This window comes from Propithecus coquereli, unplaced genomic scaffold (assembly GCF_000956105.1).
Source record: "Propithecus coquereli isolate 6110/MARCELLA unplaced genomic scaffold, Pcoq_1.0 Scaffold134, whole genome shotgun sequence".
Taxonomy (NCBI): domain Eukaryota; kingdom Metazoa; phylum Chordata; class Mammalia; order Primates; family Indriidae; genus Propithecus; species Propithecus coquereli.
This window is the reverse complement of record NW_012137636.1, coordinates 5,121,834-5,148,032: the sequence shown is the minus strand read 5'-3', so window position 1 is coordinate 5,148,032 and position 26,199 is coordinate 5,121,834. Positions and strand designations below refer to the sequence as shown.

At 37.1% G+C, this 26,199-nt stretch overlaps 1 protein-coding gene across 1 annotated transcript in view; it reads left to right on the top strand.

The window, feature by feature from the left end:
* Nucleotides 1-26,199, top strand: part of BBS9 (Bardet-Biedl syndrome 9) — a 501,118-nt gene that overhangs the window by 40,843 nt on the left and 434,076 nt on the right. The window contains exon 4 of the mRNA XM_012638756.1: nucleotides 1,479-1,592. Within this exon, the coding sequence (XP_012494210.1) occupies nucleotides 1,479-1,592 (114 nt within the window). The remainder of the gene's footprint in view (nucleotides 1-1,478; nucleotides 1,593-26,199) is intronic.

Below are 26,199 nucleotides of genomic sequence, written 5' to 3'. Positions count from 1 at the left end.
CAAAAGCCAATAACAAGGATAAGGTGTAATGAAAGGAAAATGACTTTATTCTAGAGCTAGTGGTGGGGAAATGGCCAAGGCTCATGCCTCAAAGAAACCATTTTGAAGTCTTGGGCTGAGGGTAGGGGTTTAAAAAGGGAATTTGGTATGAAGGGCATGCAGGAGTGGCAAGGAGGTGCTGGTCAGTGTGACTTGTCTTGATATTAAATTATTGCTCTACCTGGGGAATGGGCTGGCTGTTATCTCCAAGGCTGTTTATCTGTAGATTAACTGTGGCCTTGAGGTAATCTCGTGGTGGAGGTCTGGATTGTTTCAAGACTCAGTCTCTGGATCTTCTAACCAAGCACGCAATTAGATAGGGGAAACTTGTGCATGGGAGTGCTTGGGGGAAAGAAGGAGGTAAAAGTCAGTATTTCCTCATTAAGAACATAGCAAGAAATGGGCAGGAAAATTTCAGAATGGGCCACTGAAAAACAGGGAACAGGTTACAACCTCAGTGTATGTTGGTAAATTCTTCAAAAAAATCCCAAACAAAGAAATGCTCTTATGTAAATATATACATATACACATGTATATTTGTTTTAATGAACGAATATTAACTAGTTTGAGGGCTATTTCATTTGCTTTATGATAATTTAAAATTTTCTTTAACATTTGCATTTTGAATGAATGAATGAATGACAAAGATGCTTCTTTATGGAAGAAGTTGCTTTCTGAGTCTTTTTCTTTCCGTTGCCTCTTTTAATCATAATATTCTTGCCTGATCACAGGCAAGTACTCTCAAAAGCCAAACACTAAAGACAAAATATGAACAAAGATTCTTTTCTCATTTGGAAAGAACTAGAAAGTGATTGTAGCACATACAATCTATTAAATGCAGAGAGAGTATTTTTCTGTGTTTTGAAGGAGATTCTTCTTGACAGACTTCAAATAAAACACATTCTCCTCTTTACTTGCTTAGGGAAGCTTAGAAAATCCCTTCATTAAATTAGAATGTAACTAGGGGCTTGAGTATTTTGAGAGTTGGGGTAGGAACATTAATTGCTTCAAAGTGTTGGGAATTTTTTTCTTAGACATTTTTAGTTATTTCTTTGCTCTGTTAGTGTTTATAAATGCAAAGAACTTAACCTCTTTTATTTCAGAACTAAAATTAGAGGGTTTTGTTGTTATTTAAATAATTACTCTTTACTCAGACATAATCCATCTAATAGAAATAGATAATAAAATGTTCCCCAGGGTAGTTGTATTTATTTCATCTAATGGTGTTATCATCTAGCTGAGACGTAAATGGTTTTAACTGTGCTGGCTTTCTGTGTCATTGGTATGCTAATTGGTCATAATAAGTAATATTTTAGTGTTTTGTCATCTTAAATTTCACTGAAATTAAATTACTTGGAATTGGTATAGAGGATGAGAACAAATTAATGTTTTTTAATGTAAACAAATAGAAAGTAATTCTTTTATTTTTTTCTCCTCAGGAACCTTGGGTAATGTGGAACATGGGAACCAATATCAGATCAAATTGATGTATGAACATAATCTTCAGAGAACAGCCTGCAATATGACTTATGGATCATTTGGTGGTGTAAAAGGTAGTTTGCTTTTAATCATGAACATGCTATTTTAAGTGACAGCTTTAGAATATTTGGTCATATAAAAATGGAGGATTATGTGGTTTGAATATAAGAGAGAGTTAAAATATATATTTTATTGGAACCTTTGTATCCAAACCCAAGCAAAATAATAAAAAAAGAAAACTCTCTACCCTATTGTTAACGCACAACTGGGTTGTATTGCCCGCTGCAGAGAGAAGAGCCAATACACTGGGACAGTCGGGATTGTAATAGAGAAAGGATGCCATTCCACAGAGCATTAAGCAGGGAGACGAGAGGAATTTCTCAAATCTGCCTCTCTGAGAATTTGGAAGACAGGGTTTTTAAGGATAGTTTGGTGGGCAAAGGATTGTGCAGTTGGGTTTGCTAATTGGCTAGGTTTGGGGCAAAATTATAAGGGGGTAGAAATCATCTTTCTTATATTGCTTCAGTTCCTGGGGTCACAATTCCAGTTGAGTTAGTTTTTTGGTATGGGCTGTTGGTCTGGGTGGATCAGCCAATCCACTGGCATTTGGGGCCTGGAAGATACCTCAGAACTTACATTTAGTTTTGAAAAGGTGATGTTATCTATGGAGAGAATAAAGAATCTTTATGACCACCAGATATGTGGTTCCAGAGTAGCAATTATGGAACAGTGACTAATTATTATCATTATTTGTAGCTGGGCCTGTGTCTTTCACCGCCTTCCTCCAGGGCTGCTGCATAGGGTTGTATGGGTTGTTTCTGCACAAGGGGAGCCAGAAGAGGGGGCTCATGGGGGCTGAAATACAGACTTGATCCTGCTTGTCAAGCCGTACTGCCTGGCTTGGAATAAATCTACCCAGAGGAAGGAGTGCCTTTTCTTAATTTCACAAAGGTATCACCTTTACCAAATACTGGCTCAATAAAGCTGATTTCCTTCCACGTTGGGGTTACTTTTTCTAACAGGCAAAAATGCTACCTGCATTGTGCCCACCCAGTCTCAGAGCTTCCAGAATCACCAGAGTTCAGTGCTTGCTTATGTATACTGTTGCTGTTGGTGTAGGAAAATTCTTATTTACAACCCAACTTCTCCCACTGCACCATGACAGGGTGGTAGAGGAGCTAGTAGTGCTGGATTGAGAACAGGAAGCCAGATGGTGACACTTGCTTGTGTGATTTTGTGACTATGTGTGTGTATGTATGTGTGCTCATGTGCCACCTGCAGAACATATAATTAAGGATTTTCTAATATTTTAGCTCTTTCTGGACTCATATTTTATGAGTTTATTGTTTAACCTATTGCATTAAAGAGGCTACCTATATTAGATTTTTCCTTAGTGACAAGAGAAAACTTTATTTTGGAAGTATAATTTCATTTGTATGAACTCAAGTTTTTCATACATAGAGATAAAGACAAGGAATAGTTGAATTTGGTCATACCAATAGCATCATGGATATTTTTGGTGGTGATGTGCAAATAAATGTTTTGTGTAACTAAGGTGATATGAAATAAAACACTAGGCTGGAATGGAGAATTGCTTAACTGGAGTAACAAGAATGTTTAGATTATTTATGTGATATGGAGATGTCTAGAGTTAGGTGAAAAGAGGACAGAAAGAGCCATGATTTAAATGAAAATCTGCTGATGAAGTATTTCCTCCAACCTTCAGTTTTTAGATCTGATTTTTGCTGTTCTTTAAAAATACATATGACCTGATTAAGACACCTAGATCATCTTTGCTTAATTAGTTATTTTCAATTTACTTCCCCTTCCTAAATCCCCAAAAAGCAAATTACTAAATTCTATACACCTGCAGTCCAAAAAAATTGATGTGAGAAAAAAGTGCTTTGGCTAAATAAAAGCATTTTTTTGATAGCATTATGATAGTATTTTAGATTACATGTCAAATGTTATCTTATATAGATTGCATTGCACTTTAAATTTTATTATTAGATCAAGTTAGCCCAGTTAAAATTAAGAAATTTCTTTTGTGTAACAATTTTGAGGGATTTAGTAATAGACTTCTAAAGTAATGGGGGTTCAGGACAGGCTACCCTAAAGTATGACACCTTGACATACTGAAGAAAACAGTAGAATCAGAAAGGTTACTTTGACCTTTCCCCTACCTTTCTTCCCTGAAGCAGGTCATAAAACCTAGGAAGAATTTTTTGACCTTCCCCTGAAGCAGGTTTATAAGACCCTGATGTGAGAAGTGCCCTCCCTATACCTGGAAGAGAGGAGTATCCTTATCTCTGAAGATGAAGGGTCACAGAGAAGAATCTGAACAAACAGGCCTAAGTTCCACCAGTTTATTAAACCATTAGATCATACTTTTTGCCTTATCATATTTCTTCACAACTGTCTACCCTTCATCAAACCTAAAATAAAAATACATAGATTTCAGTGCTTCTTTGGGTCTTTATTTCCTTATGAAGGCTCCTGTGTCACATAAAACCTATATTAATAAATGTGTATGCTTTTCTCTTGTTACTCTGTCTTTTATAGGGGTCTCAACCATGAACCTAGGATGGGGGAGGTAAAGATGTTTTTCTACCCTTACAAATGATAGTTGCCACTAGTTTTGAAAGAATGGATAACTTTGTGCTTATATGATACTTCTCTTCTCTTAGCTCTTAATTTATGCCTTTCCTTTTAAAAAGTACCTTGTGAAAGAACAAGAGGCCATTCTGACATTTCCTATGGTTAAGAAGTATTGACCGAAGTAGGCTGGGCATGGTGGCTCACACCTGTAATCCTAGCACTCTGGGAGGCCAAGGCGGGAGGATTGCCTGAGCTCAGGAGTTTGAGACCAGCCTGAGCAAGAGTGAGACCCCGTCTCTACTAAAAATAGAAAGAAATTAGCCAAACAACTAAAAATAGAAAAATTTAGCCCGGCATGGTGGCGCATGCCTGTAGTCCCAGCTACTTGGGAGGCTGAGGCAGGAGGATCTCTTGAGCCCAAGAGTTTGAGGTTGCTGTGAGCTAGGCTGACGCCACTGCACTCTAGCCCAGGCAAGACAGTGAGACTCTGTCTAAAAAAAAAAAAAAAAAAAGAAGTATTGACCCAAGTAAATGACTAAGGTGAAAAAAAAATCTCAATCAATGGAGGTTTATTAAGCCAAAGTTGAGGACACACCTGGGAAAAACACAAATCACAGACAAGATGTGGCTATTTTTTTCCAAAGGGGAAGTTGGAACCTTCAGCATTTAAAGGCATATAGAGAGAAAGAAAAAGGGGTAGAGGGAGCTGATGAGACAAATTTATTATATTCTTGTGAGGCCCAGGAAATTTACATTTTACATAAAATAAGGGGAATATTAGAAGAGAAAAAGGAAGTGAAGGAAGCATCAATTATGTAGATGTCCCTGGGTAGATGGAAGAAATGTCTGATTCTGTCTTGTTTCCAGTTTTGTTACCTCTGAAGATATACTTGTAACTCATTATTAGTGTGGAATTGAACAGGATTTAGTTTTAGGTACTACACTTAGTTACAATTTGCATGTCCTTGCTTATGGGAGGTCACCAAGGAATTTCCTTAATGAATAGGGCCAGTTCTTCACAGGTACCTGAGGCCTTTACTTTTTCTTTTGTATAAGGAGTTGGTGAGGGGGAGCCCTGAGATTTTTATTTTCTTTTTACAGAAGCAAAACATTTCACAATTAGAAACAAATATCTAAATAGCAGAGGAAATCATTCTATTTCATGGGTTTGAAACAGTTATGTAATGTCATTAAGGTATAGGGGCCAAGGGAAAACTTCCCCTTTGTTCTCTGAAAGTTCACTGAAAAATTAACTCACAGAAGGAGATTAATAAGAGAAAAGGCATACAAATTTATTAATGTGCACAGAGGGGAGAACCACAGAGTGATCACGCTATCCCTCCAGTGGAGTGCAGAAACTTGTATACCATCTTGAGGTTACAGAAGGTATGTGGGCTTGGATCCTGACAAAACAGGTTATGGGAGAGGCCTGGGTGGCAAAGGTGGTCTTGTGTAGATGAAACCTCACTGGTAGTAGCCTTTGGAGAGAATTGGTGGTAAATGTTTCTTTGTGACCTTTGAAAGTGTCAGATTTTCAGTTAATCTTTTCTAGATGCAGATTAGGGAAGGCCTCAGAGAAAATCTGGCTTCGCCGATGTAGATTTTCTCTGCAGAAGCAAATCTCTCTCTCAAAACACAACTTTGCAGGGCTACTTCTGTTTGCAGGCTCTCTGAACAGCCATCTAAAAGGAGGTCAGAGAAGTAATATTTTGAGGTGAAATATTTGGATTTCCTGCATAGATAATCTACAAGAAAGATATCTACAAGAAAGCATGGAACAATCATAGGGTGATCAGTTAACAAAAATTAGCCATATTGGGGGTTGGGGGTAAAAATAGTGAGTTACTACTAATGGGTTTAGGATTTCTTTTTGGGACGATAAAAATGTTCTAAAATTGGGTTATGGTGGTGGTTGCATAGCTCTGTGAATACACTATACTTGTTGTATACTTTAAAGGGGTGAACTTTATAGTATGTAAATTATATCTCAGTAAAGCTGTTAAAAATTAGCTATAGGATAAAACTGAAGGTACAGGTACAGTGGTGATGGTACAATCTATACCATCATACATGGCTCATGGCCATGTGAAAGGATACTATACTTTTCATAAAACAGGTTAGCTATTAAGAACTATGAAGATGTTCTTAGATGCTATATGATGACTTATGGGAATGTATATTAGGAAATGATCCAAAATATGAAAAAGTCACATCAAGTTGCTATATATTTATTTCCTCCTTCTCCCTGTCCTCCCTTCCTTCCTTCTGTATGTACATATATGTGTTTTTTTGTAATATATAAAGATTAGAAGTCATCTAAATGTGTGATAGAGGAGAATGACTAAGTTCATTTCGATGCATTGATTCAGTGGGTTGTTATGAAGCTGTGAAGTTTTGTTTGAAGTTAACATCTGTATAAAAATCTTTGTCTACATTTCTCATTTCCTTAGGATGGGAGTGGAGAAGTTGAATTATTAAGTCAGATGCTTTTAAAATACTTTTACCCCAATATGAAAGTAGTTTTCTCCCTTGAATACTGTACGAATAAATTGTAAAGAGTAGAGAATTTAGGAAGAAGAAAGTAAAAGTCACCCCTAAGACGTGCACATTTCAAAAGAAAGCCCATTTTCTAAGCCTGATGTCTGTAGTGTGTTTAATGTGCACCTTTCCAGACGTGAGCCAGTCATTCTTTTAATTTGAAAATTTCCCTAGAGTTCATCTGAGTTTAAAAAAGGAAACCTGAAAAAATTCTTGTTTTCTTCCTTTCTCTGTATTTCATAGGGCTTATTATGTAATTACTAAGTTCAGTAATCATGTCCTTTTTCCTTAAAAAAGGAATTAATCAAAACCATAACCCAGCACTATTTTCAGCAAATGTGTTTTAAAATAGGGAGAAGACTTTTTTCCTTTTGTCGAGGAAAAAGAAAAAAAAAAGAAAAGAAAAAAGAAAATAGGGAAAAGACAATGGGAGAAGAGGTGTGCAGTATTTTGTATGTGCATCAGAATGAACTACCACTAGATGGCAGTCCTCTACAACTTTGGGCCTTGGTGCTGCCTTTGAATAAGGTGTAGTAAGAACTCACTAATGGAGGAATTTTGATCCTATGTAATTAATGCTTTGCCTTTTATTAAAAATAAATGTATCTTTTTCAAGTTGCAGAGAAGTAACAGAGTGGTTTTTAAAAGCAATTAATTGTAATAGGTAACATCCCATAGAATATAACGTAAAAGTGCTTTCTAGCTATCCTCAGACTTTTAAGTTGCATTCAAATCATAGGGGATCATGATAAAAATGCAGATTCTGGAAGTAGACCTGAGATTCTGAATTTCTTTCTTTCTTTTTCTTTTTTTAATTTAAGAATGTTAAAGGGGTACAAATGTTTTTGTTACATGGATACCTTGTATAATGCTTAAGCCAAGATTCTGAGTTTCTGACAATATTCCAGGTAATGCCAAGTTGCAGAGACCTGGAGGCTGTAGCCCTGCATCTGCAAAATGCATATACTGTACTAGGCAGTGTTCTAAGTGCTTTTTAGTCAAGAAACTTGCCCAAGATATACCTAGTAAATGTTGGAAGAGGGATTCTAACCCAGCCTCTCTGTATCCAGAAGCATGTGGTGTTAGCCACACCAAACTGCCTCCCTCTCTGGGCTGTGAGTGAATTTACCTCCTTTCCAATTCAGAAAAAAACTTTCCTATCAGAAAGAAGTGTAACTTGGTTTAGCTAAAGTTAAGTGCATAAATTTGATTCTTCATAGATTATGGAGAAAATATTGAGTAAATTCTGAGCCATCTGTTCACTTTTTCATTTCAATTTTTTTGGTTGGTGCTTTGGTTTGTAAAAAATATTTTTAAAGCCCCCCGCCCCATCCCCGTAGTGCAGTATTAGGCTATATTGGCTTTTTTTTTTTTTTTTCCCCCCAGAGAGGGATGTATTTGAAGTTAAAAAAAAGTTTCTAGTTTTTTAAATATGAGCTGTTTTTTTTGAAGGAACACATGACTCTGGGTTTTTATTTTATGTTTTAGTTATTTATTTTTGAGATAGGGTCTTATTTCTTGTCCAGGCTGGAGTGCAGTGACAGGCTCATAGCTTACCTTGAACTTCTGGGCTCAAGCGAGACTGGGTTTTTAAAAAATATTAGTTTATATTTGCTTTTTATTCTTTTGATAATTAATGCTTGCAAAATTTAGTGAGTAGCATAGTGTGGACAAATAAGTTATAGTTTGGAAATATGCTAGATCAGTTTTGAAAAGATGGACTTGAATGGATTTAAAAATGTATTAGTAAAGTTGGTGGAATTTATTTGGTTTGGTAATTTGAACTCTACTTTTTTTGAAAAAAAAGAACAAAATGATATTTCTGCCAGATTTTCCTTTGCTTTTGTTTCATAGTGTTAACTAGAACTTCCAGTGGTTGTTAACATGGTACTTTACCTAGTTAAGATAAACTTGCCATTTCAAAACAGTATTTGAAAAAAGGACAGCATTAATATTGATTGACAGAAAGCCAGTTGTAAGGTGAAGAAAAAAAAATGTTACTTTTTAAGGTCAACAGCTGCATACACTTAACTTAGTAAAATAAGATACTTCATGTAATCTGTGTGGTGTCAAGATTTTTGAGCTAGAATTTCCTTTACTCATAGTCTGATTTAGAGTCCCTGTAGTTAGTTGCACCCTCAGTTACCCAAAGTTTGCTGTGTAGGGCGGTGCCAAGGTGATGAACCTTATAATGTATAAGAATCCTTTAAGTGTGTGACAGGGACACTGAGAAGGAATTGCTGATTTGCTGGAGGTGCGTGGGAACTTTCAGGGACTGAAGCAAGTCTGGTGTATTATTCTTCCCTTGCATCATTTCTCTCTCTCTGCCCTTCCATCCATCCATCCATCCATCCATCTGATTCATATTTACTGAGAATCTTCTGAGTGCCTAGGTACTGTGTTAGTTTCTTAGAGTAGAAAGATGAATAAAAGACAGTTCTTGTTCTCAAGCAGCTCACCTAAGGTGGTGATAAAGATTAAAATTAACTCTGATATAATTAGGTAAATCATAATAGAGATGAATATGTACAAAGTTATGCTGGAGCCCTGGGGATACAGCAGCTTCTTGTAGGCTGAGTGAGTGTGTGTGTGTGTGTGTGTGTGTGTGTGTGAGTGAGGGGAGGGAGTAATGGAGGGTGTGAGTGTGCTGTTACCTTTTTTATTCCAGCACTTATTTTTATCCACTTTAACCCAGATATTAGTAATCCTAGTTTCCTATAAATAGCAACTTTATGGTCTTTAGTATAAAACTTTCATTGCCCAAAAGTTGAGCCATTCAAATTCCTTCTGGGATAGTTTGCTCCTCTTGAGAAGATTACTTTTCAGACTTTGGAGCACTTTTTTAAAAAAATTACTTTTCCTTTAAAAAACCTGTCTATTTTCAGGCTGCTAAATTGACTCTTTTACCTATAGTGTAAAGCTCTCAGTAAGGCAAAACTATCTCCTTTAGCTACCAGCTGATCTTTAATGGAGAAGGATGTGGTACTCTTCAAGAGCACTATGACTATGTTTGTTGAGAATGACACATTTAAGGGTAGGGATAAGAAGAGGAACTAACACAGAGATTCAGAGATATAAATGGAGAAACAGGAGAGCATGGTGTCTTGGAAGTGGAGGGAAGAGTGTTTCAAGAGGTAGTGAAGGAGTCAGGAATGTCAGAGGTTAAGCAACTTGAGGAGCATTGAAAAGAAAATATTGGATTTGGCCATTTGGAAGTCAGTGGTGATTGCGGAGGGAGCAGTTTTAATAGAAGGGTAAGAACATTGGTCAAGTTGCCTTGGAATGAGGAATCTGTAGAGAAGAAACAGAAATCCCAAAGGAAAGCTGCTTTGTGAAGAAGTTTGGCTTTGAAGGGTAGGAGCAATTAAGGCCATAGCTGGAAGGGAAAAGGATTTATAAAGAGGGAGGTCTTTGAGGACACAGGATGAAATTTTGATCTGATGAACAAAACACTTTTCATAATATTTTGCTGAAAAAATTAACTTGAATATAGTTTTATATTAAAAATTTTGTTGTTTGGATTATGATGTGCCTATTTTGTTTCTTAAAACTTTGTTTCTCATTGCATAATTTGTACTTTGTAGCCATGTTGACTTATTGCCTTGTTTTCGTAATGAATTTGTTGTTTATGGAAAAAAGGACTCTTTACTATTTCATTAGATTCAAAGTCAGACAATTTGGGGAAGAAAAGGAAAAGAAAAAAAGAAATACTTTATTAGAGACTATCACCACCACACCACCGTCTAGTTCTTTCTTCCATTTTTATCTTTTACTAACATTTTTCACTTCTTTGCTCTCCTTTTAAAAGTTACTTTTCTTGACCATAAAGCTTTGTTTTACATGGGGATATTTATATTTTGAGCTTACCTGGTAATATGCAACTCAGGACTTAAAGACATGTTACCATCAAAAACTAAAACCTCCTAATTTCTGTGGCTGCCCCAAATCTCCCTTTCCATGTGGATTTGGATGTGCTTTTGTTCTCTTTCCAACCTTTCCTTTGGTAAAACTGAGGATTTCTTTGGTTGCAGCTGACAGTTGGCTTGAGCAAGAATAGGAAGTTGACTGGCTAACATCATTTGGGCCTTCACTGTGATTAGATCTGGTTTCTCTCTTTTCATCTCTTGCTTCCATTTCCTTGGACAGGCTATTTCCTCCTGGTTACAAATGGCTATAGCAGCTCTAAATCTTACTTGTCAGATTTAAGTTTGTGTAAAAGAGAATCCGCCTTCCTCCTACAAGGCTCAGCAAAAGTCTCTTTCCAACTCATTGACACTGGTTGGGCTATCTCTGAGCCAATCACTGCCACTAATAGAATGTGATTAGGCTTGGGTCTGAGTTACATCTGTGAGAAGTTGGGTCAGTCCTCCTGTTACCACTAAGACTAAGAGTGGGGAGGGGTGGATCTCCAGAGGAATTTCAGTGAATAATTAACTGTGTTGAATTTGAGGATTTTGGAGCTGATCATGGAAAAAGACATGACTATGAGATGGCAGTAGAACACAGTAACTGTTTATTTGGGTGGTGCTTTCACAGGATTGCAAACAAGGGGGACATCCCTTATAGCAGGAGACCTTCCCGACAGTGACACTACGATGAACCAGAAGGGATAAAGGGCAGGAGAACTCCTTGGGGAGAGGGGAATCAGAGTGGGGCTTCTGCGTCTAGGTTGCTTGGAAACAAGGTAAGGAGTCTGGGTCAGAGCTAAAGGGCAACAACAACTTGTAGTCTTTTACAGTCCCAGAGTTTGTGTTTTCTATGGCTAGCAGATGTCGGGTGCAGTTTTGCAGGGTTTGCAAACAAAGCAGGCACATTCTAAATGGCTAAAAATATGCTTATTTGGGCTATGTTTAAAGAAATTGGTGGTAAAAATTTGTGTTTGGTATCTGTGGGCTTTACGTTAATGGTCAGCCTGCTTGAAGAAGTAAACAACATGGTGCTCATAGATAACGGGGTCACCTCTAATCCAGTTATATAGCATTAACGAAAGAGTGAAATAGGTTCTGGGGGGCCAAAAGACTGTAAATATCCATCTTGCTTTTGGTTTCACTTTCTCTCCTAGAACCTCTCTGGGGTGCTGCTTTAGAACTGACAGAAGAGGCAAGCAGTGATTTGAGAGTGTGCCTTCAGGTGTGTATGTGGATTGGCTAAGGCAGGGGCTAAGGTTAAAGGAGGCACTATGCCCTGGACTGCATGCATGCAGCCTCATTCTGGCTATATTGTGGGGAGATAATTGCTCAAAACATTTATTTGTATTTAGAGATTTGTTGTAATTCAATTGAATTGAGTGCTTTGCGATGCCATTTGTCATGTTTTTTAGGCCTTTAAAATATATGCATAGATGTTTTAAATTTTAGGGCATGTCTTAAATTCTTTATAGAAGAGATTAAACTTGAAATAATGTAGGACATGATTTTTACTTCATCTTTTCTTCACTTTCAATATTCCCCACATTAAAATGCATATACTTTGGTTATAAAAGTAATCATGTTCACAAAGCCATATTTAAAACACATGGTTCTAGAAAAGAGAAAGAATGATTTAGTGCCACCTCCCAAACACAACCACTGAAAACATGTAGGTGTATGGTAGAATATAACCCGGAATGTTCTAGCCTGAGCTAACCCAGAGGAATTTTAGAGTAATTTTATATTCCTGGAATTTAGCTATTTCACCACCTCTAAAGGGCACAACCAGTGAAAACGGTATTTATTATGTAAAGTCTGGTGCTGCATAATACAGAATTCAAGCAAGATATGACAATAAATATGTTCAATGGATATATTTCTTAGGAAAGCTTTTACTTCGTATGCATATACCTTGAAGTCAGTTGAAGAATTTAGTAAATATTGGTCCTCATTTTGCATCACTTGAAAACATACGGCTTTACTAGAAAACAGAAAAAAAACCCCATATTATTTGAGTTGATTTGTAAATAAGAAAAATAGCATACAATATATTTTATGTATATTATATATATATAATAGCATGTTATATGACATTCCTAAATATTTAGTGATGGGTATATTTCACCTGTCAATTCTTGTACTCAAAATAAAAACTTGTCCTTCCTTTAAAATGGTAAAAAATTATACAATAATGTAAAAACTGCTCATTTTATGTTCTGGGAAAGCCCTCTTGGACTGCTCATAAGCACTCTGCTTATTCTTTCTACCTTTGCCTTTCAGATTCCATTTTCAGTCTATATACATTGTTGAAACTGCAGGGGGGTTTCAGTCTAGGCCCAGTTGTTCATTGCACAAAAATCCAATTATTGAGAAAATGAGGATTGCCAAGGAAGAAAGGAATTTTTCTTTGCTCTGTTGCCCGGGCTAGAGTGCCATGGCGTCAGCCTAGCTCACAGCAACCTCAAACTCCTGGGCTCAAGCGATCCTCCTGTCTCAGCCTCCTGAGTAGCTGGGACTACAGGCATGTCCCATCACACCTGGCTAATTTTTTCTATTTTTAGTTGCTGGACTAATTTTTTTCTGTTTTTATTAGAGATGGGATCTTGTTCTTGCTCAGGTTGGTCTTGAACTCCTGAGCTCAAGCAATCCTCCCACTTTGGCCTCCCAGAGTGCTAGGATTACAGGCGTGAGCTACCTTGCCCAGGTGAAGAAAGTAATTTTTTAATATGACAGATGTCAGGAGAATGGATGAAGCTGCCTCAAATCCCTTTCTTGACTAACGGATGTCATAGGCTTTTAAAGGAGGGCCACATGCCTTGGGGCAGATCATGGTATGTCTCACAGGGGGCTGCATGCATTGGGGGCAGGTTGTAGGGGATGGTGAATCTCGGCATTCGAAAGTCTGCCCAGGAGCCTTCAGAATCTCAGCTTCTTTGTCTTTTAGAAAAATCCATCATTTCAGGCTGGGCATGGTGGCTCACACCTATAATCCCAGCACTTTGGGAGGCCTAGGCAGGAGGATCACTTGAGGCCAGGAGTTTGACTTCATCATTTCTGTTAAATAACTCAAAGTGTCCAGTAGTTAGTTAAGGTAGAGGATTATTAAAAACATGTAGGGCTTCATGGAGTTGGTTACATATAATTGAAATAACACTTGTCAATGCCTTTGTCTCATGAAATTTGAGATTTTCTGACATGGAGTAGTGTCCTAGTCTGTTTGTGCTGCTATAACAAAATACCTGTGACTGGGTAATTTACAAAGAACAGACATTTATTTCTCACAGTTCTGGAGGCTGAGAAGTTCAACATCCAGGTGCTGGCAGGTTCACTGTGTGATGAGGGCTTGTTTCTCATGCATGGCACCATGTAGTTGTCCTTACATGGTAGATGAGCGCAGGAGCAAAGGGCCTAAGACACCTCCCTTGAGTCCTTTTATAAGACACTAATCCATTCGTGAGGGCAGAGCTCTCATTACTTAATCACTTCCCAAAAGGCCCCACCTGTTAATACCGCCACAATGGGGATTAAGTTTCAACTAGTGAGTTTTGAGGGGAGATTCAGACCATAGCAAGTTACGTCTGATAGTCATTTTAGATCTGTTGCGTTTACATTCTATCCATATTTTGTGGCTTTGGGCTGCTGTGACCCACTGGTCATTTAAGATTTGGTAGTATGGGGGCGAAGGTAAAACTTCCCCTTCATCCTTGGAAGTTTCGCTGAAAAATCAACTCACAATAAAGCTGATTAATAAAAGGAAAACTATCAAATTAGGTAATGTGTATACATGGAAACCCCCAGAAAATGAGGATTCCCCTCCCCAATGGGGTTCAGGAGCTTATATGCCTTTCTGGTAAAATGGATTATGGGAGGGAAAGAGAGGAATTCTGAAGAGGGGCAACAGAGGGTTACTAGGGAGGATGAATGGATGGGGAACAGAGAGTAACTGGTAAATAGTTCTCTTTTGAATTTAAATGAGTCTGAGAGACTCACTAAGGAGACTTCTTAAGGAGTCTGTCCTGGTGTGGTCCTGGTCTTACTGAGAGGGGAAGAAAAGTACAGTTGTTCTCCAAGGTGGGTCTGGATCTCAGGCAGAAGAAACTTCAACTATTTTGGGAGAGTAGATGGTGGTGGTGGTAGGGGGAAGGTCAGAGAGAACTTAACGCTTCTTCAATCAGTCCAGAATGTCAAAATGTCATATTTTGGGGTAAAAGTATTTCTAATTTCCTTCAATAGATGATATCACAACTATGTTTCACTTGTTAACAACTTGCCCCTCCATTATAATGTTGTATATATACACACATACACATACATAAAATATATCTGTTAAGATTGTGTTTTGATTCTCATTTTGTTGTTTTAGTTCTTCAACCTCCCATTTCACCCCATCATTTTATGCTTGTTTTGTTTATTTCATATTCTTATTAAATTTCTCAGTAGTGTCAGATGTTTTTAGAGGGCTTTCTTCTGATTCTTGGTTTTATTTTTCTTTATCTATCTTACGTTTATTGTTTTCTCCTCTCCCTCTGTCTCTGCCCTTTTTTTTTGGCTTTCTTTGTGGATTTGCCAGACCGATCTCTTTACCTTGCTCAAGCTTAGCCTGGCTAATTCTGTCTGGGCTGGTTTGCTTTTTTATGGTGGTGGTGAATTTTCCTTGCCTTTTCTCCCACCCAGTCAGAAATGAGTTTTCCTTCCTGACATACTGTTTTGAGGGCTGAATATCATCCAGTGTCTCTGTTTGTCACCTATCTGTAGGGGAAGTGGGGATGGGATGGTGAGGTAGCAGAATTATCTGTGGCTGTGGCAGCCTTAGTGGAGGATCTGGCCTCAGCCTGCTTTTCTGTAGTTTATTAAATGTCTCGAATCACTGTTCAAACTACCTGGTTGGTCTGTACCTGTTATCTTGGAAGGTGGGGGAGATGCTCTGAACTTTGAATCTTCTCTGTAAAGACTTCCTCATCAGGTTTCCTTGAGTCAGCCCTATTTGTTCCTCCCCCTGTTTGTATTTCACCAGAAGGTATTTCCATTCCCCACTCCCTACTTTTCTTCTGGCCCCATGGGTGTGTGTGAGGCTTTACATGGCAATTCCTCCTTTAGCCTCTCTTCTGCTTCTCATACTTATTGTAATGGCTGGAGATGTTTAGCCTGACAGCCATTTTTTTATGATCTATAGCCTTTCCTGTTCTCTTTTTTTTTGCAGAAAAATACCAAAATGTTAAAATTTATATTTTTCTTATATGTCAGGAAGGTACATGGGGAAGGTAGAGTATTATGGGCATTTCCATTTCTCTGATCTGTTTACATGCCATCTGCATCTCTTTTCCTCTAAATTTGGGAGTTTTATAGAAATTTTTCAGAATTTTGTTTATTCATAGTCTCACCACTTGTCCTTGTGTGAAGTTTGGAGTGGGCAGCTTCACAAAATGGTCTCAATCTAGCCCTGAAGATTCTTGGAAATATCTGCTTTATGGTCACCATTTTTCAAAGATTGGTGTTAGGTCTTTTCCTTGATTTTATTGCTGTTGGTGTACGTTTGCTGTTCTAAAATAAATAATTTATTTATTTACTGTTTATTCTACAATGTTACATTTTTGAAAGGATCTTTTGAAACTAATCCCAATGTTGGATTTGAAAAATGAATGTTCATCATAAAAATTCCTGTGGATTCAACAGTCCAGTTGTTTGGATGATTCTGGTAGACTTTTGGATAGGCAATCTTTTATTTTATTCCTATTACATGAGTTATTTATTTAGTACAGATTAATTTCATTGTATTTGATGTGAATATCTTTTTTCCAGATTGTTCTTGGCTTTTAAATTGTGTGTGTGTTTTAATGTGGTCAAATGATTCCTTTCCTGTATAATTTATTCTATTTTTTCTAAACTTAGAAACTTCTCTCCAATGTAGAGTTTTGATGTTTCTGTTTTCTGGAGTTTGATTTTCCAGCAGGAATTTTTTTTTTTGAGACAGAGTCTTGCTCTGTTGCCCGGGCTAGAGTGCAGTGGCGTCAGCCTAGCTCACAGCAACCTCAGACTCCTGGGGCTCAAGCGATCCTTCTGCCTCAGCCTCCCAAGTAGCTGGGACTACAGGCATGTGCCATCATGCCCAGCTAATTCTTTTTTTTTTATATGTATATATACATATTTAGTTGTCCAGATCATTTCTTTCTATTTTTTAGTAGAGACGGGGGTCTCGTTCTTGCTCAGGCTGGTCTCGAACTCCTGACCTTGAACGATCCACCCGCCTCGGCCTCCCAGAGTGCTAGGATTACAGGCGTGAGCCACCGCGCCTGGACTCCAGCAGGAATTTTTGTATCTATTTACAGAGAAGACTATGTGGAGAGAGAGATAACATTTATTCTCTCTTATATGTTGTGCTACGCATTCAACTCTGTGAGATAGGTAACTTAATCACCATTTTTCAGACTGGGAAACCAAAGCTCAGAGAAGATAAGGGTGTTGCTCCAAATCGTACTTAGGCATAACGAGGATTCCAGTCCAGAGCTATCTCATTCCAAAGGCCATGTTCTTTCTAATATATTACCTCTTCTTTAATTACTTTGTTAGTTAGAGAGTGTGGGGATAAGGGGAAATATCCCCTTTCTCAGAAAGCTTACTGAAAGATCAACTCACAATTAAGGCAGATTTATAAGAGAAAGAGATTTATTTACTGCACCAACAGAGCGAATCACAGAGTGATTATCCAATATCGCAATGAAGCCAGAAATTTTTATACCCTCCTTTTAGAGAGGTGGGGGAGATGAGGAATATAGGTAATTCTGTTTAGGGGCAATAAATGGTTGCTAGGGAGGATGAATGGATGAGGCAAACAGATTGACTTATAAATGATTCCTTTGCAAATTAAATTAACCTTGAGAGACAGGTGTTATATTTTAAATGATTTGGGTCAGCTCTGGTTGCATTCTTGATTTTCTTTCCCGCAATATAGTGAGAGAACAGGAAAGGGAAGGAAAGTCAGTTGTTCTTTTGATGGTCCGTCTGGTTATGCGGATAGAGGGAAAGCCCCATCCAAGGGCCTGTCTTTAATTCAAAATATTCTTTATACCAAGGAGTCATATTTTGGGGTGAAATTTCCTGAGCACCTTCAAGAGAAAGTCTAGGTACTCTGAGAGAGGAGGGAGAAGGAGGTTTTTCTATAAGTTTACTGAGGGCAGATACCATGTCTTTTGTTCATCACTATGTGTCTAGTGTCTTGCACAATCCTTGGCTCATAGTAGGTGATAAATAAGTGTTTGTTGAATGAATGAACTGAAATGATTGGGGAAGGCTGATATTATACAATTCAGACTTTAAGGGTTATTTTTCAAAACAAATGTCAGCTCTGTGGTGTCATTCCAGCCAACTTCTGAGTTTTGTTTTCTTCTTTTACAAATATGTGTTGAACAGCTATTACAGTGTATGGATTATGGTAGTCAGTGTCTCCCATAGTGGTAAAGTGGGATTGATTACTTGGGCCTTCTTGGTTCACCATTACTCAAATTATTTGTCAATATGCCAGTGATGTAGCATTTGTGTAAGTCAAGCTTACCAGTAGAAATAACAAGTTTTCTCATCTTGCAACTGTGTTCCTATAGGTTATTCATCCTTTTGTTATTAATATTTTCAGCATAAAATGTGACATTTAGAACTATTGAGTATTTATGATAATGTTCACAAGATCAGCCTGGGCAACATAGTGAGACCCTTGTCTCTACAAAAAATTTAAAAAATTAGCCAGGTGTGGTAGTGGGTGCCTGTAGTCCCAGCTACTTGGGAGGCTGAGGCTGGGGGATTACAAGCATGAGCCACCTTGCCCAGCCTTTAACACTTTTATCTCTCTTCTCTCTGTGCCCTGTGAAAGCTCATTTTCCTTTAACTCTTCCAATTATTTTACTTTGGTTTTTTTCGATCAAATGGAACTTCAGAAAAGTAGAATTCTTATCAAGGAAAGTTTAACATCAGAGTATAGATGTAATATGTGCATCGTATGAATTATAGAAGTCCGACAGAACAGTATTTCCACGTTTGAGACCGAGGTGGAAAGAAAATACTGTATATAAAAGGTTCAGTATGTTTGAACTATAATTGTCAGTAAAGGAGGTGAACAGAATATTTTTTAAATCATAAAATGACTGCTATAAGCTTGTATGGGATTATACTGTCACATAATTAAAAATTCATGAATTCTTTGGCATAAAAGTTCTGCCAAAGAAAATACTGAACTGAAAGATAAGTCAGTTGCCTTTTGCCACATCTTGGAGCAATGCTAGATAATCATATCTTCAGCCTTCAAATAACTTCTGATTGTCTAAACTGGAGCCTTTTTCTTATCTGCCAGGAAAATGTATTAATAGCCACATGCGGTTGCTGGGAGGCTGTGTTTCCCAAAGCTGTCTGGATTCTTTGATTGCCATCCAGAGAGTGATCTGATATGCTCAGCTGGGGTGAATGAACAGCCAGAACGCAGCCTTGCTTTTTTGTGTGGGGATGTTAGTGCTAATAAAAGATTAACGCTGTTTTCCTCACAGGGAATCAATGGATAATGTTTTGATAGCCCTTGTCTCACCAGTGGACCATATGGCCCCTATTTTCTCATACATATGGTTGAAATGTTAGAGAAGAATCTCTGTGGTGTACTGGCTCCTGTTCCTTGCCTAGGCATTAAAGTGTAGGTGTTTTATAATATTGGAGAATTTCCCTCATTTGTCTTTAAGATCCTTTATGGATCCACAGTGAGAAGGCGGAAGATCAAGGGGATAATAGGATTGACTCTCATCCTGTGCTGGGTTTTCTCATATATACGGCATTCATGTAAAAAGCTCTGGTCCAAGACCCATAAAACAATGTTACTTTCAAATAGCGTCTTCCTGTATATTATGTTATATAAAACCTTTAGTTCCTGGGGGAAGGTTATAAAGAGAGTTCCCTGCAGTCTGCAAATTCTTTTTTTACATGATCATTTAAAGTTATTACTTTTTCTAAAAGGTGAATTCTGATTCCTCTATACGTACAATATAGAAATTTGATTAAATACCTCCTTACCTTCTTTTGCTAAGAGAAGGAAAGACTAAAAGAATATTTGAAGTTTCTTGGTGTTATCTGAAAAAAATAATAATTTCTTTCATAGTGGCTGAATGCCAAGATCGGAAAAGCATTAAGGTAACGCCTGTGGTCAGGACTGCCTTTGACAAGAGGATAGTTAAATGTGGTTGTCTTGATAGGATTTGATAACCATTTTTGATCTCTATATATGTTTCATTATGGCCCCCCTTTAAAATGGAATAACTAAGCTATTAAATATTCTGCTCAATTGAGAAGGAAAATGGTTACCATAAACTATTCAGATTACACTGTGATCTAAAGGGTCCCAACCAGTTTAGAAAATTCATGTACAAAACACATTGCCATGAGACATGAACAGTCTTTCCCTCCCTCCAGTCCCTCTTAAGTTGATTCAGTAGTAACCCTTTTCCATTCTATATAGAAACTCTTGCTTGCAGCTTTAAATTCTAAAGCACAAGGTAGACATATAGGTTAATGCTTAATATGAAAAACAAAAGCTTGTGTTAACTACTACTATATTAAAGATATTTTAAAAGTACATTAGTACTCTGAGTACAGGATATACTGTATATATAGCATTTAAAGAGATTATCTTTTTGATGGACTTTTGAGTGGTTTCCAGTTTATGGCTAATATGAATAAAGCTGTTATGAATATCCTTATATAATTGTTTATGTGGACAATGCAAAATTAGAAGTGTCATACAAATGTAGAAAGATTATTTTTTATTTTATTGTTAAAAAAATTTACCAATCCCTTCACCATTATAAAATTTTAAGACATCCAAGAATATTGAGAATAGAGTTCTAATACTAGTAGGTATGCTTTATGTGAATGAATGATACAGTATGTGTTTACCTTTTAAACTTTAAAGGTACAAAATTTGTACCTTCAGTATTTCATATTGTACATAATTTAAGTCACTAAGTAACTAATTCGGAATATCAGAAATGATTAAGCTTGGCATATCAGAATAAATCTACCTATAGTATATTAATATTTGAACTGTATTTTTACCTAATTTAAAAATGAGCTGGGTTTTAAAACCAAATTTTCCTCCATTGAGGTTTGTGAATAAGAACCTTTTCAATCAGCATTTCTAGATCCTTGCTAAAATGAGAGTACTATTTAATATGAAAACAATAACTGAGAAGTAATCATAAATCTTATTTGCAAAGTTACAGTCATAATTTTAGGGGACTGCAAACATAAAATGTATAAGTGGAAAATTAAGACTTCATATGGCTCTTTGCAGCTGATTGATTAAGTTCTATACAGTTCATTGTCCTCAAGACGAAATTTGTACAAAATTTCGGAAGGTAGGATTTGTATATTAAAAGTGCTTGTTTCCAAGGTAGTATAAACTGGTTTTAACAATCTATCACCCTTCATTTACCAAAGGAAATATGTAAAAAGAAAAGGAAAATATTAAGTGGGAACAAAACGTTGAGATGATGAAAGGCTACAAGGAAAGAAAAAAGACTTTAGCAAGACTACCAAAAAGAAACTAGCTTTTTTCCTCAACAATCTGTCTGAATTCATTTTGCTTTCATTATATATCTAGCCTGGGGGCGAAGTATGTTGAGTATTACAACAAAGAGGGTGTTATAAAGAGGACTTTTTTTCTCAATAATAAAGTATAACATATGTGTAAACCATGCAACCTTGTAATAGGAAACTTTATAATAAGGAAGGACTGTGCCTAGCTTTTCCACAATTTTGGAAGAATGAATTTTATTAGGTGTTAGACAAAGAAATTATCAACTGACTTTTATGCCGTAAGGTTGAAAGATTTGTTATGACCATTTCTAGACTTTAGCAGTGGTTTTAATGTGGGTCCTGATATGTTAGGAGCAGTGCCTAACACTATTAATATGTCTACTGTTGCTAGTTCTCTTAAGGAATATGATGTTTAACTTTTGCCTTTCAATGAAAGATTATTCAAAATTCTGTTATTCTGTGGTTTTCTTAGCAGCATTAGGCTATTCTTGAATTGATCAACACATAATATAATTTGGGAACCCAATCAATGGTTCTTTTCTTTTTGAAAGATGGTGACAAATTCTTTTGAAACTTGGGAAATTAGCTCCATCATTCATCCATTATTCTTTCTTTGCTTCTCCTGCCTAACTTCCTGAAAACCATATTGTTTTGATGTCAATATGCAGAATAGATTATCTGTTGGGAAATCAATGTGTATTAATTATATTGGAATAAATGTAAGCTTGACAGGCAATGTATGTTAGTAGGCATTGGGCCTAATGGGTTACTCAGTTAATGAGGACACTAAAATTAGGGACCTCTAATGTGCCTGAAACATATTTCCTGTAAATTTTCCCTAGTTTCGAGATTAACTGGCAATAGCTATGTTTTTCTGGCTTTTAAAGGCTAATATATCATGGTGGAGTTTTAGGATTTATATAGGGCTTATTATAGAATAGTTGAGCTCTTTGTATTTATCACACAGTTATTGAATCAAGCTAGAAGTGTAGAAGTCAGTCCTCTACTTTTTGGTTTTTCAGCAATTTTTTTTCTTCTTCATATTATACCTACTCACTCTCCTCTCCTCCTTCTCCCACTTCAGAATGATTTTACACCATACACATTTATCTATGATTTTAAATGAAGGTGGGAGAATTTAAAGACACCCTTTTAATATGGTTCAATTCACAGCAGGGCTGTTAGAAAATTAAGGATGAGGTTCCTAGGAGATGAGATCTTAGAAGGGGAGGGATATTAGAAGTATATTAGCAAAATACAGTATATTGTTATATCTTTAAAAATAAACAATTTACTTTAAACCCCACAAGAGCCCAGAACATTTAAAAATAACTTCGAACTATGTGCAGTTAATTTGGTAAAGGTAAAACGTCAAACGGTACAGATAAGCTCATAAAGGCATCATTGTCCCCACTCTCCCCTCTGCTCTCCAGTATGATTCATTGTGGCCTTTATTTTTTCTGATGGTTAACTCCTTAGCTCTAAATAATTTGATTACACTACTATTTTTGGATTCATCCTATTTAGATTTTGTCACCTGATGTACTACAGTGATAAAGGTTTTTATTATTGACACTTTCTTTCTCTTGTCCTTCCAGTTATGTCACTATTCTCATTTCTGTTGCTAATCATCTTTGTACCTTCAAACAGGATACTTAAATTTCTGTTTATTGTTCCATCAACTTTTAGTCCCTTCATTCCACATTTTATAAAATTAGGCCATTGGCCATCTTATCTTGACTGTTATTTCTCCTCACCTTAAGTCTCTCAACTTTTGTCAGCTCCACCTTTATTCTTACGTTGTCAAGATTAATAATATTTACATACTAGTCTGTAATTATAACCAAATCTTCTATGACTTCTCATGGTTCTAAAAGTTAACCCATATTTTGGCTGATATAAATATTATTCAGTATAGAGTACTAGGATCAAGAGTCCAGTGTCCTTTTGAGTCCAATGTCCTATGCTACTCAAAGGAAAATGGTCTTAGTAGATTTTTAAAAAACACATATTTCTTTACGTTGCCTTACAATTCTTCAAGGTTTTTCAGGCTTTCAGTTATACTATCAAATCTGTCAGTTCCTTTTTGTTCTTGGAGACCTTCCTATCATCCTGGAGGCAAGGGATTCTGGCCACTCCCACCCGTTTTCTACTTTTTAATTATCTCATTTTGTCCTGGAGTAATTTTTGTTTTGTTTCTTTGTTTTTCTTGGGCTTTTGTTCTTGTAGGCTTTCTTCAAATTTCTGGTCGTTAATTTTCGTTTGAGGCTGAATTGAAAAATTGAGCACTCTGAACGTGAGTTGGACTTTTGACCAGCTGTCCTGGCTTTATAAAGTGAGCAGGTAGGGAACTAGCTTGAATTAGGGCCCTCCACCTGTCAGAATAATGAGGGCTGTGTGTTCACAGGGGTTAATATATCACTATAGGTCTTCCCAGACAGGTCAATATTTTTTAAAAATGAAGACCCTCTTCCCCACTTTTTATCTTTTTTGTTTTGAGGATGGAAGCAACAAATGTGTGACAAGTGGGAGGTAGGAAGGAAAGTAGAGAGTTGGCTATCTGGCTATCCTTGGCTGGCTGTGTTGCTGTCTTTCTTGCTGTCTGTCTCTTGCCGTTTCTTTCTTTGAAAAACAACTTTATTGACATATAAATCACATACCATTACAATTCACCTATTTAAAGAATACAATTCAGCAGTTTTTAGTATACTCACAGAGTTGTGCAGCCACCATCACAGCAATCTCAGAACATTTTCACCACTCCAAAATAAACTCTGTACCCATTAATAGTCACTCCTCAATTCCCCCTAAGCTCTCCAGTCCTAGGTAACCACTAACCTACTTTTTGTCTCTATAGATTTACATATTCTGGACATTTCACATAAATGGAATAATACAATGTGAGGTATTTTGTGATGGGCTTCTTTCACTTAGCTTAATGTTTTCAAGTTTTACCATGTTTAGCATGTTTTGAAACTTCATTCCTTTCTATTGCAGAATAGTATATGGATGGACCACATTTTATTTCTTTGTTCATCAGTTGATGGACATTTAGGTTGTTTCACTTTTTGGCTACTGTGAATAATGCTGTTATGAGCATTCATATACAAGTTTTTATTTGGACATAAAACCATTTCTCTTTGGTATATTCCTAGGAGGAGTAGCCGGGTCATATGGTAACACTGTGTTTAACCTTTTGAGGAACTGCCATACCATTTCCCAAAGTTGCTGCACCATTTTACATTACTGTCAGCAATGCATGAGGGTTCCACACAAGAATGAGGTTTTCAGCACCCTTGCCAGCACTTGTTATTGTCTATCTTTCTGATAATAACAATAATAGTGGATGTGTGGTGGTATCTAGTGGTTTTGATTTGGCAGATGGCTAATGTTGATCATCTTTTCATGTGCTTATTGGTTATCAATTTATATTTGACAGTCATACAATAAAGGCAGACTATAAGCTGTGTGTCCCTGTGGCCATGGGCCAAGGCTTGTCAACTAGTAGGCTTCACTTTAGGATGGTTTGGTGGATACTTGGCTATTTTATTAGGGATGCAAATATGAGTAGTTGTATGTCTTTTATCCTGAGGCGGTTTTCTTTCTCTAGAGGTTTCTTTCACTCCTGTCTGGGGAGTGTGAACATAGCTGCATGTATTCTGGAGCTGGGTGGGGAAGGGAGTTGGGTTGACTATCCAGGATGAAGACCTTTTCTTCATGTATTTTCAGGTGCCTGCCCCACTCCCATGCTCTTCTATGCCTGGTAGGCCCCTAATCTGGAGTTCCTGGTTTAGTTCACCTCCTCCAGAGGCTATCCTTTCTGTTTCCTGTGGAGGGGGGTTCTCGAATATCTAACGATTCCTTCCATAGACTTTTAAATATCTCCTCTGTTTTCAGATTGCAACTCACCCCACTTTCTGTGGTACCTGGTACTTTTAACTCCTGAGCCTTTTCAGAATTCTGTGGGGGTAAATCAATAAATTTCTCTGTAGACATTTAGAGTTGACCTTGCTCTGCTGTTGAGTGTTATTTACCTTCTTTCTGTTCACTTTCCTTCTTTATAGATTGCAATTAGGCTTACCATTGGTCTTCTGATTTCTTTGAGGGAGTTCATGTTTGTTTCTCTTTGTTGTTTTGGAGCAGTTTTTTAAGAGAAGGGGACATAGAATCTTTAATTTACTGTCCTGATTTACCAAATAGGAAATTGTGTCTGCTCTTTTAATATACTGTTTCTGTAAAATATTGGGGAGAAACTTATCCTCATGGTCACCAGTCAGGTAAAGGAATATGTAATTGGATTCTCCACAGGCTCTTAATTTCTGTCCTGAGTGAAATAATAAAGGGGGTCAGAATAGTTGCCAGGTCATGATTAAAGAAGTTAGGCTGTTAGTCATGGACAAAAAGCTCGGTTGTCTGCCCCCATAGTTGAGTGAGTTATTTCACCTCTGGGACCCAGTGAATGTTCAGACAGTTGAGTAATCCCACCTTCAGGCACATGGTTGGCATGAGGGTGAATAATATTTGAGAATTTGACATAATAATTAATTGGGACTATAAGGAAAGTGCCAACATTTGACAGGGTTCTGTCTCTTAGTTTCCTACAATTTCATTTTCATTGCTATCAATAGGATTGGTTTTGCTCAGAAAATGGGGACATTCTTAATTTTGGCAGATACTAGGGTTACTATCATTCTGTTAATAATATTTTTTGTGGAGGGAGAGGAGATGAAAACTGTCCTTATCCACAAACTTCTGTAAGAGCATTTTAACCAGTGTTTGTTAGAGATCTTAATAATCTCAGATTCCAATTTTCTATACCCAGTTAGGAAGCCTGGTTCTATCATGTAGCAGCATATAAACCGTTTTCACATGGCGCCCCCACTATCATCTAAAACTTAACCTACTTGGACAAAGAGTCAGTGTCCGAGATAATGTTTATAAATCTCTCAGTCCTGTACTTGTTTCCTTTTACCTATTGTCAGCCTCCAGCTTAGCAACCCTAATGGAAAACAAGAGTTTCCCCTAATAACTCTGACCAGCAAGGACTTGTCAAAGACTCTGAGTTGGCCGGGTG